This window comes from Vidua macroura, chromosome 14 (genome assembly GCF_024509145.1).
Source record: "Vidua macroura isolate BioBank_ID:100142 chromosome 14, ASM2450914v1, whole genome shotgun sequence".
In the NCBI taxonomy this organism is placed as follows: Eukaryota; Metazoa; Chordata; class Aves; order Passeriformes; family Viduidae; genus Vidua; species Vidua macroura.
The window spans coordinates 2,767,521-2,788,020 of record NC_071584.1 but is presented as its reverse complement, the minus strand read 5'-3'; the positions used below and the strand labels follow the sequence as shown (position 1 = coordinate 2,788,020).

Genomic DNA, 20,500 nt, shown 5'->3' with positions numbered 1-20,500 from the left:
AGCAGTTTTGGGTGCTTCTGGTTGTTTGTTTGTGGGGTCTCTGTCCCCTGGCGGGGCAGGGCAGAGGGCACGGGTGACACCCCGCTCCAGGGACACGACAACCCAGTCCCGGGCCCATCTGGGCCCCCTCAGCACCCGCGATGGGCCCAGCGCCCCGGGGCGGCGCGGCGCGAGCAGCAGCGCCGCCTGCCGGGCAGGGCGGGGGCGCTCCCTGCCCTCGGTCCCTCCCGGTCCGTCTGTGCCCGCTTCCCGCCGGTTCCCCCGCTCCGCCCGTCTCCGTCTGTCTGCAGCGCGGCCGCAGCTGCCGGCACAGATACGGTGTCGGCGGGCCGGGAGAGCGCGGAAACACCTGTTTCCAACATGGGGAAGGTGGGGAGGGAGCCCGCGGCGGGCCGGGCAGTGCCGCTCGCTCTCCCTCTCCTCCCGGTGGCTGTAACCCGGCCGTACAGCCCACGGGATCGCCTTTCAGAAAGATCGCATTCCGTTTTTACACATTCGGCTGAAAAACGCGACTCGACCCTCTCCTCAAGTGTTGTTTTTTTCCACCGTGTAGGTTCCGGGGGGTGGTGGGTGGGGGTCACGCTCGGGGCTGAGGCAGTGGCGGCACCGACGGACCTGGGGCTTCCGACAGCTCCGGGGCCACCGACCCACCCGGACCGCACCCCGGCCCGTGCGGGGTCTGGGGTCGCGGCTGCGGGGCCGGGAGCGGGGCCGGGGCTGCCGGCGGTGCGGGAGCGGGTGCGTGCGGGGGCTCCATGATTTCATCGTCGGCTGGTGGGGACCTGCCAAGAGCTGTTACGCCTCACTGCGATGTGTAGCTTTTTCCTGCCATTTTTTTCATAATAAAAGAGGGAGTGAAGCGGGCCTCTTTTTTTTAAAGGAAAAAAAAAAAAGCCAAATGCATCAGAGAATGGCGGGGGGGGGGGGGGGGGGGAGGGAAGCAATAGCCAAAGGGGATGCCAGTGAGGTGTGGCTTGCATTTAAATATCCAATATGTCAATGTAAGGGGAGTGTGTACGTATATAAAGTGCAGTTCGCATCCGACGGCGGGACACTGGATCCAGCGATGGGAGGCGCGGGCGGCGCGGGGCCGGGCCGGGGCCGGCAGCGCGGGGCCGGGCGGCCGCAGCCCATGCTCTGAGCGGCCGCTCTGCCCGCGCCCCCGGGGCCGCTCCGCTCCGCGCCCATGGCCGAGGTGGGTGGCTTCCTGGGCGCGCTGGACCCCGACCTGCACGGCTTTCCCCCTGCGCTGGGCGCCGGGCTGCCCCTCGCCGACTCCCCCGGCTTCCTCAACGAGCGCCTGGGGCAGATCGAGGGGCGGCTGCAGCGGGGCTCCCCCACCGACTTCGCTCACCTCAAGGGCATCCTGCGGCGGCGGCAGCTCTACTGCCGCACCGGCTTCCACCTGGAGATCTTCCCCAACGGCACGGTGCAGGGCACCCGGCAGGACCACAGCCGCTTCGGTAAGGGGCCGGGGGGGTGCCCGAGCAGGTGCCCCGCGCGCACAACTAATTACCCCGCTAATATAAATCATCCCGGGATGGATATAATTGGCCTCCTAAACAAATGCTCTCACTCCCCAGCAATGCGGGAGTTTTTATTTCCAATTTCCTACTCTCCCGGCGCTCAGCCTTTCTGCAGGTGCACTAAAACATGCCTTTGCAAGGGGGAAAAAAAGAAAAAGTAAAAAAAAAAATTAAATAAAGAAAAAAAAGAGGATGGTGACCAGCTTTAGCTCTGCCTCTGAAGTTGGTGGTGAGGGAGGCAAAACAGAGACGTTCCTCGTTGGAATTTCTTGGAAATTCCTAGGTTGGAAAAAGAAATTCCTTGCTTTTTTAAGCTGTTTCTTTTTTTTTTCTTTTTTTTTCTTTTTTTTTTTTTTTTTTTTTTTTTTTAACTCCTCCTTTCTGGCATCTGTAGATATTTGTGAGCTGCTTTCTTTTACATGCATGACTTTGATTAGAAGAGCGTCTCCCCAAAGCGGGCAGGGATCTGTTGGCTGGAGGAGTGTCAGGAGCTGGGTTTGGGAAGGCTGTTGGAAAGGAAAGGGGGAAGCTGAAGAGGGAAAAACACTTAGGGGACCTCGGAAGAAAGAAGATGGAACAATAGGCAGAGTACCGTGGATCTACCTTGCTGACCAGGATACAGCTGGAAGACTGCAGTGCCTGTATCAGTGGCATACAAGAGCAGTGACCTCTAATGAGACTATATGTAATCTTCAAAAAATGCATCCCAAGCCACAGGCAAAAGAGTACAGTCAGTTTAAGCACATTAAGAAAAATTCCCGCTACTCCAGCATCTAGTACAGGTGTCTGTATAAGCTATCAACAAGTCCCATGCCAGTGATCTCAGCTGTGTTGTCAACAGGTTGCAAGACGTGCTCGCAAGACTTTTTATAGTTTTCAAGTGATTTAACTCCTCGGTGAAAGCAATTCTTTTTTTGCCTTTACTTGTTTGCAACCAGTCAGTTCTGATACTCCTGGAAGTGCTGCCGCTGCTATTGTTGGAGGTGTAAGGCAGGTTTTTGGAACAATTGGGGAAGCTTATCTTTCCATAAACACCAGGTGTGTGCATGGCATGTCCCTGCCTAAATCAACAAGAAAGTCATAACCTGCGGGTCAGAGTAAGGCACTAATATGTTCGTGGGGCGAGTGTTCTTTAATTACCTCCTGAAAACACCCATCTTTTAACCTTTTGTGCTGTAATACGCAATGGGTTTCCACATTCAAAGAGTTGAAAGCAAACCCATTGCATCTGGTTGGTTTTAGTTCAAGCTGCCACGTAGTGTTTCTAGTCTATCAGTCCTTTTTCCTTACCTTTGTAGAACTAAACAGCCAGTTTCAAATGCCAGTTTCCAGCATTTGTTTCAGGTCCATTTTTTATAAAGATTGAGTAAAACAAGTATATTTTTCAACTTGGAAAAAACATGTTAGAAATGCTAAAACTTTTCTTGGATTTTGCACACTGAAGTTTAAGTCACACAGTGATTTCAATAAATCGAAACATTGGCATTCCCTAAGTGTTTTAGCAGTCCGCATCCAGCTCCGTAAACTAGACCAGACTTCAGATATTGTAGTTTTCTGCTTCAGGGTTTTCCCAGAGGCGGTGTAAAATAAATAGTTATTTGTTGTAATTGCAAGACAAAGCCCCAAAGGATTAGGCTGGAATCCTTGCGTTCAGATCAAGTTGGACTAAGCCTTGCTTCAGCAGAGACTCAAAGCAATAACGTATTGGCACACAGTATTCACCATCTGCGTTCAGTAGCCATGAATATTTAAATTCCAATGTTACTGGTATGGTTCATATTAGGATGTCATGTATCGATGCATTCCTAAATTTTGCATGCATCAGTCAGAAAGAAGTAACTTATAACAGGAATAGGCAGCCTGAGTGATTCTTGGGACTCCAAAGCTATGGCAAGGGATGCAGAGGTAGATGAGGGGTTCAGCGAAGCACTTTAAAGCTGCCTTAAATCTTGAAGCACCTGGAGAAATACTTAGAAATCCAGGATCAAGCCCACGTGGCTGGAAGGTGCTCGCTGGTAACATGAGCAGATAATTAAGGTGCTCCATGGATGGCTGCGATGCCACAGCCCAGGCACGTGTCCAGCTGCAGGTGGGATGTAGGGTAGAACTGGACTTGGCATCCCCGTCGCTTAATTTGGAAGGGATTCAGGAATAGACAGGCAGTATCTGCACCCTCCCATGTGCAGCCATCCCAAAAGCTACCAGATGTGCAAGACATCCACATCTTCCAGAGAGGAAAATAGCCAAAGCCCTGCTGATGCAGAACGGAGTCCCAAGGTCCCAACAGTGAGGGTTAAAAGAAAAGATTCTTTTGTACCACAGCATTTGGGGGTGTGACTGTAGGACATGGGAGGTACTGGTGTCATCCACCCACACTGCCTGAGCAATCACAGGAACTACTGCCTCTTATCTGTCAAGGACTGGAGCTTTCCTAAATCACACCTGTCTTCTGGAATGTGATATTTTATGCTTCTAAAAACACAGATTCTTGCAAGAACAATGGAGTGCAACTTATTTTTCCTAGAGGAGCTTTAATGCAAATTGTGGAAAAGCCCTCTAGGTTTCTTGGAAAAAAGCTCATTCTCACACTACAGAAGTGCCCAGATTCAGTCTCTGAACTGGCAGCTCTGGCAAGGTCACCCCCAAAAGAATAAAGTGTTTTCCAGAATGTATCTTTCTCACCACATCTGCTCAGAACCTTCCTCTACAAAGAAATAAAGGACAATCAAAATCTGGACGGTGTCTGGACTGACATTAACGCCCCAATGACAATCCTTCTCAGAATGAAACTGAGAGAAATTTGCCAGGAAAATCCCTGCCAGGAAGAACTGCTCCTTTTCTGCCTCTTTTACAGCAGCATTGAAGAACTGAACCCAACGGTGCTACTTACTGCAGTGGAGGAGAGAAAGAGGCCTTGAGGTTGCACTGCAGATGAATAAAGGCAGAAAACAAAGCTCTTCTGGGGTACAAACCTGCTCATGGATATGTTACACAGACTCCTAGAGAAGCTGCTGAGACCTCCAGAGAAAGTTTGGCTGTAATTCTGGCATTCGGACCACAGTGCACCTGTTGCTGAACAGTTGTTGAGGTTTTTAGCCGAAGCTTTAGGTTTGTAGCCATTAATACAACATCTGATGTTTCTGTACCCCAGCTCCTGAATACAGTCATGTAAGAAGAGACAGGTGCAGGGAGCTGAATTTTTCTTTGAGGGATGGTTTAGAGTAAGGCGAAAGTGTGTGGGTCTGGCCATGGCAAAGCTCAGGAGATTATTCAGTGCTTTAGTGGTAAATGAATCCAGTCAGAGTCTTAATCAAATCTCTCCAAGTCTTATCTGGAAAGACTCAAGGAACAAAGAGAATGAATAATCAAAGTGAGGAAAAAAAAGAGGCAAGTCCTGGGGGAAAGAAAAAAAGAAAGCAAAAGAAAAAAACAAAAGCATGGTCTACCACAAAAACACACCGCTACAATTGGAAAGAGAATTCTTGAGCTGGCCCCAGTGGCCACTCCCTGTGCTGCTGGAGATCAGATGTACGAAGCTGCAATTTTGTCTAGAATTGGAGTGAGTTAAGGACAGGATGGATATCCGCCCACATATTTTCAGCCTTCACTCTGTCTCCTGACTTTTGTGGGCTCAAGTTACGTTCTTAATGCTCTTTCAACATAGTCATCTTCCATGCGTGTCTCCAAGTGCCACTCAGAGATCAGAAAAGAGGAATACTACAAGGGATGTTGTCAGAAGAGATTGTCATGGGCACGTCTTGGAAGAAATTTCATTTGCAAAACCCATATCTACCCAACCTGCACCAGGTGAGGGATGTCTCATTGCTCAGAGAAGGAAGATGCTGATGCTGCTCCTGGCTTGGTCCTTCACAGGTCTTTGGAGACCTGGACTGATGTGCCTCATACAGAGCATGCGTGTGGGCATACTCAAGAAAAGATGTGAGTTCCCCTGCCTTAGACATCCTTCAGTTTCTCAGTGGAACCAGCAACATTTTCCTGCTTCTCAGAAGTGACAGGAGACAAAAAAAGTGCTGATGCTGAGGACTGTGTCTATACCTACAGGAAGGTATATCCCTTCCTGTATATCCCTATCCCCTACTTTCCTGCCTGCAGGAAGGTCCATCTACCATTCTCCAGTTACTTGATATGTTTCACTTGAATATTCCTTGGTCTCCAGCCTGGGAAAGACTTCCCCATTCCTGGGTGTACTCCTGATTTACTTCTTACGCTCCCTGTAGTTGTCCATCTTTCCTCACTCCCTTCTTTTCAAGAGTGGCTGTGCTAATTTCTGGTCTGCAGATGGGAAAAAGCACTCAGTTCAGTAACTCCCTCATGTCAGAACTGGTGGGTAGTGAAGGGAGGAAACCACCCCTCATCCTCCACCTCTCTCCTCCCTGTTTGCGATTCTTTTCAGCTAAGAAACCACAACAAGAACCGAGAAGAGCAGAGCCAGGGTCTGTGCCTGTCTGGCTTGGAAAGGCTGCCTTCCTTGCCTAAGCTGTCTGTTCCTGATGTTTCTGCAGGCAGGATGTGTCCCCAGGCCAGGATGTGTAGCTGGGTATATTTCTGCCTGTTAAATGTCTGCTCCCATCCATAAAGTGTGTTTTGTGGTGTTTGCTTCCCCGTTTGCCTCTAGGCATTGCCACTCCCAAGTCCATATTTCATGTCCTCTAGCACCCACTGGTTTCAGGGAGGGCTGGATTAGATGCACAAACCCCAGAGCAGGCAGGGGGAAAGGAGGAAAGAAGGTCTGAGGGTAGGCAGGAATTCCTGCAGCTGGCTTAGCTGCCAGCACCTGACAATGAGTCTGCACTGCACAAAGTGGGTCAGGGGTGTCCGTCGCCGTCTGGGATGTCCTGTATTTAGGCAGTGATGCAGTGTCATCTGAGAGTTGTCACATCCATGCCCCAGGCTGTGGGGTGACCCAGAGCTGTGGCTGCCACTGAAGTCAGCTGGCTCAGGTGGCCACTTGTCACGTGGTGACAAGGCAATACTTAAAACCAAGGTAATATTTTAAGAGGAGCTCTGGGAGGTAACCTGATAGGAGCATCAATTGCTCAGGGCTAGATGTTTTGGGAGCTATATTAGGAGAGCTGGAGCCACGCTAAAGGTTAGAGCAACTTTCTCCTCCAGTCAATGGAGACATGCAGTCATCAGATGAGATGAGGAAAACCCTCTTCCTTCTGCCTCCCAGCTAATTAATCCTGCACTGGACACTGGCAAAACTACATAGGTAGTGTGTGAAATCCATAATAACAGAGTCCCACCACTGCCTTCAGGCAGTCTTGCTGGGAAGACTGAAGGTCCCCACCACTTGTGGTGTTGGGTAGGGGCTGTTTGTTTTTAAGCACTTCACCAAAGGTTCTCCTGTTACAAGTCTTTCCCCATTGAAACAGCTGCAGCTGTGGGGGTGCAGCAGCCAGACCCTGCTGTTTCTTTCCAGAGGAAATGAGGCTGCTACCATCATAGCAGGCTGCAGCCCATGGGTAAAACAGTTGCTGTTGCAGGGCTGGGGATGGCTGGGACAGATGCTGCTGGACTGGGAAGAGGCTGGCAGGAGGCTGGGACAGGCAGCAGGACATAGTGGGCAGGAAGGGGTTCTGGCAGTAACAGTGGCAGGAGGTGACAGAGAAAGGACTGGCAGTGCCATGGCTCCGAAGGCTGCAGAGGAAGATGGATTTTTACCTGTGTGCTTTGAAGCTGGATTTTATCCCTATGGCTTGCATATACATTTTGGGTTGGCAAGTATGGCACTGGAGTGCCAGGATGAAGATAGTCCTCACAGACATCTCTTCTAGTGCTTTTCACTTCTTTTTACTGTACCCATGACTTTAAAACCTGTAGGACTATCATCTTATTCTAGAAGACAAAACGGCATTTGTTTTGGTGAAGAATAAAATGTAGCATGGTAACAGCCTTCTGACATTGCTAGTGTCCAGGCCCAAGTTTCTACATCTGTCTTCTTGGTGATAATTATGAAAAAAATCCAAACCCAAACCAACAAAACCTTGCAAAGCTTTTCTCATTAGCAAAGACAATCCCTCTTGGGCAACTCAAATTCACAATGCTGGGGAGAAGCCCAGACTGAAAATCAGAAGATTGCGCACAGATGGGACTATAGAGTTAAGAACTGTATTGTTACTGGGAATGGCCAGTTTGTTTTTGTTGCTGGAGCTGGGCATTGTTTTTTCCCTCTGTATGATTTGCAGGTTTTTTTCTTTTTTAGGGATTTTGGAGTTTATTAGCCTGGCAGTGGGGCTGGTGAGCATCCGTGGGGTGGACTCCGGACTCTACCTCGGCATGAATGAGAGAGGCGAGCTCTATGGGTCGGTAAGTTCAGGCTGGGCTGATTGCAGCCTGTCACAAGCTGCTCTGTCACAGGCCCTCCATGTCCTTGTGGTGCCAGTGATCTCCATCCTACCCTTGATGCCACTGCTGTTTGAACATAAGTGTTAGATAGGAAATTGGGTTTTGAAGGAGGATTCACTCCTGCTGTGGGAACCCACAGTGGTGCCCAGCCCCCAGACATCCCACTGAGGTTTTGCCTTTCACAAATGGTGTGGCAATGGCCAGGTAAAGGAAGGGGGACATTTAGCATAAAGCCAGGAACTGTTTATGTGTTTTCCCAGCCTGAGTAACACATCAGTTGTATTCTCCTTGTGGTCAGGTCTGCACCTATCTGCAGGTCTTATCTTTGTGTTATGGCTGTTTAACCAAGAGAAACTGAAGTTGTGGACTGAGTGTTGCTGTAAAATTCTCTGTAACTCCTTTTAGGAGTTTAGGGCTGCTGTTCATGATTTCCTAGAAGTCCCCTTTTCAGGCTAAAATTTTCCATGTTTTGACTAAAAACCCCAAGTGTAAACTCATTAATTGTTATGACTTACAGTCAAAATGCCAGGTCTTAACAGGTGGGCAGAGGTGCTTCCTACAGGTTAATTTAGCTCAATTCCTAATTATTTAGCTCAATTAAGGGTTGATCACATTAAAAATAAAATGAAATAAAATAAACCAGTTTTAAACCAAAGCAGAAGGCAGCACTTCCTCTCACCATCAGATAAGCCTCATTGTACAAGTTAAAACTCATGTACTCTGCATACACAGAAGCTGTAAGAAAACCTTTGTTTGGCAAACAGTAAACCATGAGTTCAGCTCATTTTTCCCTGTCCCACTTCCACCTGAGACTACCACAGACCCTTCCACCATTTAAGACACAGCTGCTGATGTTTATATGAGATAGTTGTCCAGAGAAGCTGTGACTGCCCCATCCCAGCAAGTGTCCAAGGCCAGGCTGGATGGGGCTTGGAGCAATGGGGGATAGTGGAAGGTGTCTTTGCCCAGGGCAGGGATGAGCTTTAAGGTCCCTTCCAACCCAAACCACTCGGTGATTCTCTGATCATCAAATACTGCATGCACCAATAACTGTTCTTTTCCCATCTCATTTCTGTAACAGCTTCTGCCCTGCACAGCAGTTAAATGCAGAAACAGTGGTTAAATTAAAAATGTGCAAAACAGAAAAAAGAAAAATCACCAGGATTCCATAAAATACAAAATCTCCTGAAGCACACTTCGTAAAGCAGAGCTGGAGCAGCACCTCTCCTGTCAAATTCTAAAGGCTGCCGAGCAGCTCCTGGAGTTTCAGCTTTCACTCGTGCCTGCTGGAGAACATGAGCCCTTGTATACTCCCCCTCTTTGCCTTCAAACCCTGCAGCTCTGATTGTGAATCGAGTTTCATGATGGGTTAATTAAATTCTAGATCCCATGTTCATGTTACAACACAGAAACAAAAATAGGGTAACATTTTACAGCACTGAATCTGGAAACAGAATTGACCTGAAGACAGTCGTGGGAGCTGTCCCTGCCCATGGCAGGGGTCTGTAATGAGGTGATCTTTAGGGTTGTTTCCAACCCAAACCGTTCTGGGATCTTGTGCACCAGGCAGGACGCTGCAGGGACACACTCAAAAGGCTGATCCAAACTTCCGGCGTCACGAGCCAGGTCCCCAAATTACCCCGGAGTTTTAAAATCTGGGCCACGTGGGTTGTACAATGATGGCTTTTGGAACTCAAAAGCCACTACAGTATTCTTAATTAAAGGTCCATAAAACAGCGCCTGACAACAGCATTAGCATTACAATGGTATTTTGGGAGATCACAGTACAGCAGTATTTTTAAATTTTCAGCAAGTTTATTATTTCCCTCTGTGCCAATTTTACCTGATGCCTGTGTTGATGCAGCCAGGGCCAGCCATCCCCACAGCGACACGCAGAGTCCCCTCAGGACACAGAGCTTTTCCGCCTGTTCCTGTTGACCTCGTGCCAGCATTTCTGTAAAGCTCCCAAAGGATTTCAGAAATGCCACTAACACTTAGGGCAGCAAAAGTCATGGGCAGCACCTTGCCTGCTGCCTGTGTGGTGTCAGGTTCAGTGGGGACATCCCGGGGCTTGGAAAGGAATAAATCACATCTTGCAGAATCACCCCAGACTCGCCAAACATTTTCCACAAGCACTGTACTCCAAACTGCCCAGTGTAGCACGGGGGAATGGGGGCAAAGCAACAGCCAGAGTTCAGCCAGTCATCAGGTTCCAACATATTCCAAGTAGATGGCATCTGAGAAGAGGGAAAAAACCCAGCCTGTATTTATTGACAGAGCTGGGAAGAGAAGCCTGCAGTTCTGTGGGTCTCAGATGGCCAAGGCTGTGGCCTAGGACTTTTGGAGGGCTCACAACTCACCTCAGGCTTTATTTAATTAGCAGTAGAACATTGAAAACAGGTTCTGAGCACAGGTGAGCTCCTGGATTGTGTTACAAAACACATCTACTGCAGGCAGTAACATTTACTGAGTACTCAGTGTGCCACAGAGGGGACACATTCCCTGCCCAGATAGTTTACAGTGGAGGGACAGTGGCTGTAATATTAGAGCCTTCTACATTTGCAGACTGCCTTTCAGCTGAAAGGGCTCCCAGTCACCCTGGCAGTACCCTTGTGGGATGGGATGGGGTGGCTGGACCCTCGGTGACAGCGCAGCAGAGCTGGCAAAGCTACATGTGTCCTTGTGGGGCAGAGGGACAGCCTTGCTCCCCACTGCAGCCAGGCATATCCCTGTAGCTGACACATGGAGATGTAGGGAGAGGGAAGGAACACTGGACATGAATGAAAAGTCCATCATCAAACAGCCACTGCCAAGAGCCCCCAGCCGTAAGGGCTGGATGGGAAGGCTGGCTCTGTCTGTGGTGACATCAGTGCCATCTGTCCCCCCACACCAGCGTGGGATGCACCAGCTGCACACCCTCATCACATCACCTATCATCAACCTAAATCTTCCCTGGGGTCTGACATCCCACATCCCTCTGGGTCTTGTTACAGCCTCCCATCACAGCTCACTGCCACTCCAGGAGGAGAAATCCTGAGCCATGCTTTCATTCCCATCTCAGTGCATCCAACTCTGTGCCCTGAACTTCCAAAGCAGTGCTTGCTCCTTCAGATGTGCTGCCTGCTGCTTCTCTCACCCAAAAGAGGGGATTTGGGGTGTGTGGTACCTTGGAGGGGGCTGCTACAGGGGGACGTGTCCCTGCCTGGTGGCACGACCACCCCAGCAAGCTCAAATTCACACCTGGACAGGTTTGGAGCTTTGTTGTGTGCCTGTCTGATGTATTCCTGGAGCACCTTTGCAAAATCCACACCCACCTTCTCCTGCTTTTGTCCCCTTCCTCCTCCAACTCCAGAGGTCCTTGGGTCTTGACTTATGCCCATTTCCAGTTCTCATACAGCGGAAGCATCCCCAGCAGCACAGTCTTTATCCTCAGGGGAGCCAGGAGAAAGCAGCTGGAGAAATGCTAGAAAAGCAAAGTAAGGAATGGTGACAATGTTTTCTCTTTTACCTTTTTGACACGAGTGTCTCTTTGTTCCCCTGCTGCGCTGCCCACGGCAGAAGAAGCTCACCCGGGAGTGCGTTTTCCGCGAGCAGTTTGAGGAGAACTGGTACAACACGTACGCCTCGACCCTGTACAAGCACCCCGACTCGGAGCGCCAGTACTACGTGGCCCTCAACAAGGACGGCTCCCCCCGCGAGGGGTACAGGACTAAGAGACACCAGAAATTTACCCACTTCTTACCCCGGCCTGTGGACCCTGCCAAAATCCCTGCCATGTACAGAGACCTCTTCCACTACAGGTGATGGTTCCTGCGGTGTCAGTGTACATACTTGGGCTCCCAAGCTTTTTCCCAGAGCACTCTATTAATAGTCATTCCATCATTCCTGTAAGAGTAGATGACCTAGGGAAGCACTTACATTGAATTCAGACACTGCTGTTCCTCCTTGTTTCCAGTGTATATCGAACCTGGGTTATTTATGGGGCGGGGGTAGGGGAAGGGAGGGAACCCTACATTTAATCTTCCATTTTCGTTCACTTTTGTTACCCGGTTGCTACAAGAGAGGCTGAATATTCAATGTTACGATTGCTTAAAGGAATGAGCAGGTGAGCAAATGATCACTGGGGAAAATAAGGCCCCAAAACAAACTAAAAATGAAGAGAAGAGAAGAAAACAAAGACCACAGAACTGCTGCAGATGCTGCTGCTGAGCTGGGATAGTTCCCTGCTAAGGAAAAGCCTTTGAGTGGTGCCCTGCTTAAGCAGCCTGGGAGTTTGCTACATGGATGATGCTCCATGGACTGGTCCTGATTTGTGGGGTTCTTCCTGCTGTTGGGGTGGGAATGGGGCAAGGAACATTATTCAGATGTAAGCATGGATACTGTGCATAAGGACAAAACTATTTATAAAATGTATATGATATTTATTTTATATATTTATTTATTTCAAAATAATTTTATTTTTAATGAGAGATGCTATGACCGGATTTTCATCAGGAAGAATAAGGTCCTACTGAAACAGGAAAAAAAAATGAGTTTTAAGAGCTTATCGGCAATAAAATTGTCTTTATATTACAGATTTCTTGCTAGCCCTTTTTTTTTTGGCACTCTTCAACAACTAATCTGGTATTTCCCCAGCAACATGAACAATAAATCCACCTCTGAAAGGGCTTTGTGCAGTAAAGATCAATTACCTAAGCCCCAGACTCCTGCAGGAAGATGACATCAAATCACAGGTCTGGGAAGCACCAGCTCAGTCTCCGTGGGGCATGAGGTGCCCCCGTGGATTTACCGTCCTGCTCAAAACCAAGAGGACAAACATTTGGAGCATCTGCTGTGTTTTGGGTGGACCCATCAGTCCTGCAATAAAACCAGCACATCTTGCATGAGGTTTACCTGCAGCACCATGAAAAATCCATGGAGAAATAGAAAGCAGCAACAGCAATTCTAAACCCCCTCACTTTTAGGCAATTACCATGGATGAGGGTCATCCCCAGATGCAGGCAGTGCCTGGATGTTCATGGCTGTGTGGCATTTTCCTCTGCAGAAGCTGCCTGGTCCCACAGTCCTGTCACCTTTCCTCCGCTTCCGCCTGGGCTCAGCAAACCTGATGACATTTGGCAGCCCTGAGCGAGTCCCGTATTCCCAGCTGGTGCCCAACAGTGCCAGGGAGCACAGCCCTCCTACATCAGACCAGGCCAGGGACACTCGTGGGGGAGGCTTGGCTCTGTCAGCACAGGCCCTCAAGTGACACTTGTGCCACGTCTGCCCTTTGCTGCCTGCTTGGGATGTCACAGACCCGCAGGGAAAGCTTCCAGCAATTGTGCCAGCTCATGTCTTGTCCCCTGTGATCGGCAGAGAGGGATTTCAGCACACGGTGGGAGCAGGAGTGTGTGGTTGCAGAGGCACAGGCACTTTGCAGCACGAGGAGAGGCTGACAGCAAACAGGATTCTCTGGAGTGTGCAAAAACCTGAACAACTACAGCTGTGGTGGCTCTGGCTTTTCCTTACCACAACTGCTTTGTCCAGTGTTGTTTCTTAACCTCCTCCTTGCAGAACAGTCATGGTAACACCTTCAGCTCCTTCATCTTCAGCCTGTGAATTCCCAGGACATTTTCACTGACCTAGAGATGATCCACACCAGCTTCTTCATGAGCTACATCACTAATGGAGCAGCAGCCCTAGAGGCCAGCTCTGCTCCTGACTGCCCTCTCTGCCACCTCCCATGTCCCTGCCACGTCCCTTCACTGGCCCAGCAGGTCCAGCAGCCACCAGACGACAGGCTGGGGTTGGCAATGAGGAGATTACAGGAGCTTTACCTTCAATGATCCAGACATGAAGGAATTTAATCCCGTGTTTGAAATAAAAAGAGTTTATTTAGCTTCTTCCTCTGAGTCACTGCCGAAACATCTCATCCCTGGCTGCTGTGTCGGGGGCTCGATCGCTCACGAGACGTGTCCTCAGGTGCACTTTTGACCTTCCCCTGCACGAAGGGAAATCCCTCAGCCCTGGAGCCTCGCTCTGCCCCCTGGGATGATCCTGCTCCCTCCAGCCGGGGCTTTCCGTTGTGCTTGAAGATAAATCTGGTGGTTAAGATCCTGCTCCTTTTCAAAATGAAGGTCAAAACCTGATCTCAGCAACGCCGAGTACATTTTTTACCAACTCCAAAGGGAGATGATTTTGCCCATGGGGGCAACGCTGGATGTGTTCTTCTGATACCCAACTCAAAGAGCTGCTGCAGCAGAGCCTCCTGCCACAAAGGGACACACAGGTACCAGGGATGCTGTAAAACACCTTTTCAGGATATGGGTTCAAAAAACTCATACTTGCAAATAGCAAAATCCACTAAGAATTTACTGGAAAGCCCTTGGTAAAGGCTGGTGTCCTGTCCTGTGTGGTGCATTCATTAAATGGGGAATTCAGCACTGCTAAATCCCACCCAAATTGTTCTTTCACAGGAATTTACATTGTTTGGTTCTGGTTCAGCAAAGCAGCTGAAGATGTGAGTGACCTGGGAGCTGAGCAGTAGCAGAGGGAACCACCACAGACATGGGGTGCATTTTGAGTGGCACAGAAGGGGGCTGTGATGCGCAGCGGGTTTGTGTGGACGCATTCATCTCTCCACCCCATCCCGTCCCCCCTGGCCCAGCTGTTACCCCAGCTGAAGATGCCAACTGCTCCTTCGACCTGGATGTGTTACAGGGCTGGCAGATGGACCTTGCTAGGAAAGTTTGAGAGGAAAACATGTTTGGGTTGCTTCAAGCTAACAGAATCTTCCAAGTCAGCAAAAGAAAACAGTGTTTGTTTGGGGTCTCAGCTCATGTAGATTCCATGGGATTCAAAGTCACAACAGCCAACTGGAAACTTCTCTCAAAGGGGAAGCAAAGGCTGGTGCAGGGGGTGGCTGTGAACCCCAGAAACCCCACTGTGCCCCTGACCCCAGAGCTGTTCTGAACAGAAGGCTGTAGGGCTGGAAACACCATAGCAAATGGGACAAAGGCATCTCTTCAACCCTTCTCCTTCCACCCAAGAGGGATGGGCCTGTTCTGTGGGAAACATTATCCTGGGACAGATGTGCAGAGCAGCAGGGAGGAGGCTCCAGCAAAGAGGTGGGAAAGTGCTGGAGTCTCACTATGGAGGGTGCAGAAACAGAGGGGAGCTGCCTGGGAGAGGCCAACGTGGAGCCAAGCACAGCAGTAAGTGCCTTTCTCCCTGGTTTTGGCTAGTGATCCAGGGCACAGGGATGGATTGTCTGGAGACTGACATACAAATGGCAACATCCATGTGCCCTCAGGGACATCCCCATGGAGACCCTGCTGCCTGTGGGGAGCTCTTCTGGGTGGAATGCACAGCCTGGGGCTCCTTTCTCCAAGGCGGAAAAGGAGAGGAGGCCTCAAAGACTCACCTCCTGTGCAGAGAGTGATGGAGAGCCCAAAACTGCAGAGGGAATCCAGAAACTCAGAAGAAATCCAGAAAATCCAAAAACTGTTGGAAGGCAATGAGGGTGTCCTGGTGTTGTTCCACCTGGCTGGACATCCAGAGAGATGTGCTGCTGCTGCCAGACTGTGCCTGAGATGTTCCTGGAAGGGCACCCAGGGGTGGAGCATTCCTGAAGCAGAAGGGCTGAAGTTCCTGTGTTGATGTGGAGACAAAGACATCTGCACACCTTGGGACAGGTCTGGTTTTTCCCAAACTGCCCCAGAGTAGCTGAATTCTCATCGTGGAGAACACCAAGGCTGTCACCTCACACCTGCACTGGGGTTGGGCAGGAGACCTGGGAAGCAAATTCCAGGGATTCTCAGGCTCCGCCCTCACCGTGCCAGGAGGTATCTGGCACCGAGATGCCACCGAGCAGGGCAGGTCACCACACCAGACATGGCCAGGGCACACGTCCTCCACCGCTGCTGCTCGTGGGCATGGTGAGAATCCAGGGAGGTGAGCAACACTGCATTCCTAAAGCAGCTGGTGTGGCTGGATCGGGCTTTGAGGAGTGCCTCAGGTACCAGTTCCCGTCTCACTCATTCTCAAACAGGTTTTGTGCACACAAGGCCAGGGTGGTGTTTGAGATCAGACCTTGGAAGTGGCTGAGCACGGACCCAAGGGGTGACCCCACTTCCCCCTGCGCCCACCTTCCTGAGCCCCTGCCCTTCTCCAGGGCAGTGTCCCCAGTCAGGCTACAGCCCCTTCCCAACACTCTCCTCCAGTGACCCCTAAACCATCTCCTCCCTGGGGAAAGCAGGAACAGGAGCTGTGGCTGGATGAAAGGGTCACACACAGGATGAACTCACCCTACTCATCCCAGCCACACATGGCAGGGCAGGAGCTTGTCCAGACCCTTCAGAGCAGCACAGCTTTCCCAAAGCCACATCCCCAAGGTGGGTTCCACAGCACAGAGGGTGCAACAGGGGGTTATCTGACACCTGAGCAGTACAGACTGGGAAGTACAGACACCACATGATTACTGGTGCTGGTGCTGCAACACCAGCATTTTTCCAGGCTCCTGCAGCTGGGAACATTTAGGACATTTGGCTTTCCATAAACATTGAAAATCTATCCAACTTCAAAACTACTTTTTGCTTGAACTGATGAATTTAGTTTTATTTCCTGTGTGCAGAATGGTTCTACTTTTAAGATAAAGGCAAAAGCTGCTCAGGCTGGGCACAGCTGATACAGCAATGGGGCTGGTCAGTGTTGGGACACCTCAGCACAACATTCTGGACATGGGACTCGTCCCAGGACACTTCCCAGCCCAACACAGACAGCCACATCTAGCCTGAGCTGCCCACTGCCTTCCATCAGTGTTCAGCCAAGCTAAAAGTCACAGGGATATTTAAAAACACGTTGCCCACAGGGCCCCTTGGAGCACAACTCCAATATTTTCACCTCAGACACCATTTCCACCTCCCTCAGCTTCACCAAGGCCAGCCATGCCCCTGAGCAGCCCCAGCAGTGGCAGGGAGCGAGCACAGGGCACCTTTAAACACAATGATTACACTTTCCTTTGCATAGGAAAGGGGGTGTTTTGCCCAACAGGTGGGATTTAATAACTAAGGAAGGAAGAAGTACAACTATGAGGTTAAAGTACAGCAGCACCTTACTCTGATTTGACTAAGCAGAAGTTCACCTCACTTTTAACCATCTCACTGCTGGACAACTCATTTAATTTTTAACAGACAGACTGGCAGAAGCTGCTATTAATAAAGTAATTTGAAAATATGGACCACAGCTATTTTCCCTAATGAAATCAATGTCTCTATCCACTAAAGTCATTGTAGAAAACAGTTAAGAGCTTCAACTCACAGCACAGTTCTCCAAGGACACATTCCCAGGTTGAATCCCTGTGGAATTAACACTGGACTGTGAATGTAGCACAAGGCACGTTGATGTATTTTGGTCACTTTATTAAATGAGATATTAAATAGTTTAAGTTTCAACTACTAAAACAGCACTTTGAATGGTGAAAACACATAGTATATCATCATACTTGAATGCTTCTTCTTTTTTAAAAACACATTTCCAGTCCTTATATATATTATAAAACAGCCTTATAGGAAGAGGGGACACCTTTTCTATAGTACTTAAGATATTTAATACAGAACTGAAAAGCCATCTAATAGAAACAAAGGCAAGTCTTCACAGCTGTATGATTTCAGCAGCCAAAGCTGGTTGATGGACTGAAACATTACTATACAACTGGGACAAAACATATACAATATCACGATACTAAGCAAAAACGCTTTACATCCAAAGGAATAAACAGGTTACAAAATGTGGATAATTTAGCAGGCAAAACTGTATTACAAGCAACATATTTGTCATCTTAAGCCATTTTTATCTAGTTAAAACATCTAAAACAAATATAAAAATGAGCCTTTTATTATCTTACTGACGTATGTTCTGTCTTTAAGTACTGGTTAAAGCCTGATGTTATACTCAAAGCACGTTGTTATGCAGCTAAAATGGCGAGTGAGAAACGTAAGCAAAGTGGTCCAGGTTTTACTTCAATGCTTATCTTCTATTCCTTCTTGTGCATTAGTCTTCTGTTATCCATAGGTTTGTCCAGGATGAAATAAAATGTGCCTTTCAATGTTGCCTAAAACTTCCACATTTAAGTCTTTGAGTTACTGTAAAACTCCACTTAACATTCCCAGGTTCGGTAGAAAGTACTTCTCTTATTCACAACACGTAGGAATCTCAGTGACAGTTACCCAGAGTACATTTGCCTTCAAATGTTTGTCTCAACATTTCACTTTTGTCTCTTCTAGTGCCAACACGTCTCTCTTTGCTCCCTCCCCCAGACCAGAGTTAATTGTAGAGCTGGCAGAGCACTAGAACACACTGAGGGTCTTTTGTGGTATCTTGTCATCAAAGAGTCCAAGACAGAAACTTGTCAGCCGGGCTTCCAGCAGCCCAACCAACCTCTGTCCTCGTCACAAACCAAGTGTGAGTCACACACCGAAACATCGTGGAACATCTGCACGTTTAGATGCAAAACTTGTCCATTCAGGGCAAGAACTCAAACTCTTGCAAGAAACTTCCCAGAAACCAAAATTATTTTAGTTCACACCAGCATCAGAAGAGTCCAGCACAATCTGGAGCCACCACCTCCATCTGTCTCCAGAGCCCTGTGTTGTCCACACACCACCATCTCCCTGTTCCTGCCACTTACTTGTGCCCCCAGATGATCAACGGGGTTTTTTTGGGGGGTAAGAATCAACCAAACTCTATGCAAAGGAAAGCCCTATTTGTATTTAATAAGAACCTGACAAGCACAAGTGTGGGCAAAAAGTGTGATAATGGTATAGAATAAACCCGACATTTATCTCTGGCCTACATTAAAAAAAAAAGCAAGCCAGAAGAGAAACAAAACTAAAATCAAGCTCTTTGTGTCCTAACCCATGTTTTCACACAACTGAAGGGATGGGGAGGAGTGCATAACCACATCTCTATCAATAAAGTCGTTCCACGCTTCTGGCAGCTCCAGAAGTTGCTACAGAACTTTCTCTGTATCGATTTTCAATGGGCAGTGCTTGTGCCACGTTAAAGGGGGTTCTGACAGGCCACCTGACCCTGGCCACCATCACCATTTTACCCCAAAAGACAGGAATTGAATTGTGTTGGCCCGTCCCCCATTGCCGGCAATGGGAGGAGACAGTAGCACCAGCATGAAGGAGTTACCAGAAATGTGCTTTGTGCTGGACTCCACAGCGAGGGATCAGCGAGGGAAAAGCATCTCCCACTCCCACACCATCAGCCGTTATTCCATCACGTGGAACTGAAAATAAGAAATGGCAGCAGACTGGGGAAGGCCCAGTCACGTTTAAGGCTGGATGCACAGTTCCCTGTGTCTCAGAAGGTTCAGAGCAGTAGTAGTTACAAATATTGCACTCACTTCTGTTTCAGAGAGCATTTTCAGCTCCTGTTCCATTCAACACAGATGACCCATGAAGGAAACTAGACTATTTCTGTTACAACGTTCCCACTAATAGAAAGAAATGGGTAAGCAGAAAAGTATTCCATAATTTGAGGAATCAACTCTAATCAAGAACTCAGCTGTTTTCAATTCACATATGTCAGACTGAACTTACAGACCTGCAGTCCTTCCTAAGCTTCCCAAAGCTTTGCAGCCACAAAAAGCAAGCGTAGGAGTTTAGACAGGAAACCTGTGGAGATGCTACTGTAACGGGAGGACTTGTTTTCACTGAAAACAACTTGTTATCTCCTGTACTCAACATATGTAAGAAGATTCTAGGCAACATCACTGACAACAGGGAAAACGTTGTGACCTATTTAAACAAAACTGAAACACTAATATGGAACATGGTATTTAAGGGGAGCAACCGAACTATTCTTTTTAATTCTTCTTTTTTTTTTTTTTTTTTTACAGTTGAGTTCTGTTAGGCCATTGATTCCTAAAAAAATAAAAGTTCTTTCTCTGATTTTAACAATCCTTTAGGCTTTTAGTGCAAAATCACATTGATTTCCCTTGGGAAGGCCCTGCATTTTTGCCTCTCATTGGGGGTGGTGCTCGTTGTAGGGGTGGTGGCTGCATCCCACCAGACACTGACTGATACATTCCTCTCACATCTATGGCTGGGTAGCTGGAAGGATTCATGATTAAATTTGGAGGCTTTGGCATCATGAGGTGGCCCATGGCTGCTTGCTGGTAGGACATCTGCTGCTGCTGCTGCTGGTTGTACTGGTGCTGGAGCCGCCTGTTCATCAGGATCCTCTGGACACAACCGATTAACTGTGGAGGGAAAGCAGAGCTGGCTGAGTGCATGACCCGTCCCCCTGCTCCCAGGATCAGGTTCAGAGCTGAAATCAATTTGTTAGGGACAGCATGGCTGGGGGAAAAAGCCCCATTGTTATCACCATCCCTAATGTGATGGCATTCAGCAGCCCATTACTGGAGAAACCATTTAGTAACAGCATTTAGGGCTCAGTTCTCCCAAAGACTTGGCTATTGTGTTGCAGGCAGCATTTAGGTGAGTTGCCATGGCAACATGTACTCTACTGTGAAATTATTCCCAGGTATAAGTTACATCATCATTTGTCAGGTACCATTCGTCTTCCTTTTGAAAGTCCCGCCTGTGGACTGTCAGTGT

General features: G+C 48.7%; 2 protein-coding genes across 4 annotated transcripts in view; one reads left to right on the top strand and one right to left on the bottom strand.

Annotated features, from left to right (window-relative positions):
- Nucleotides 1-1,124: 1,124 nt before the first annotated feature.
- On the top strand, nucleotides 1,125-12,471 carry FGF16 (fibroblast growth factor 16). The gene is made up of 3 exons (XM_053989936.1): nucleotides 1,125-1,463; nucleotides 7,753-7,856; nucleotides 11,454-12,471. Exons 1-3 carry the CDS (start codon nucleotides 1,187-1,189, stop codon nucleotides 11,697-11,699), a joined length of 627 nt encoding a protein of 208 aa, XP_053845911.1. The 5' UTR covers nucleotides 1,125-1,186; the 3' UTR covers nucleotides 11,700-12,471.
- Nucleotides 12,472-17,276: 4,805 nt separating this feature from the next.
- The window catches only part of ATRX (ATRX chromatin remodeler), a 70,266-nt gene continuing 67,042 nt past the window's right edge, over nucleotides 17,277-20,500 (bottom strand). For all 3 annotated transcript variants that reach the window (XM_053989928.1, XM_053989929.1, XM_053989931.1), the window contains one exon: nucleotides 17,277-20,142. In XM_053989928.1, the coding sequence (XP_053845903.1) occupies nucleotides 19,864-20,142 (279 nt within the window). In that variant the 3' untranslated portion in view covers nucleotides 17,277-19,863. The remainder of the gene's footprint in view (nucleotides 20,143-20,500) is intronic.

Coding starts and splice junctions, on each gene's coding strand:
- FGF16 (XM_053989936.1), top strand. CDS start 1,187: ATGGCCGAGGTGGGTGGCTTCCTGGGCGCGCTGGACCCCGACCTGCAC. Junction 1,464..7,752: donor GCAGGACCACAGCCGCTTCG/GTAAGGGGCCGG, acceptor TTTCTTTTTTAG/GGATTTTGGAGTTTATTAGC. Junction 7,857..11,453: donor GAGGCGAGCTCTATGGGTCG/GTAAGTTCAGGC, acceptor TGCCCACGGCAG/AAGAAGCTCACCCGGGAGTG.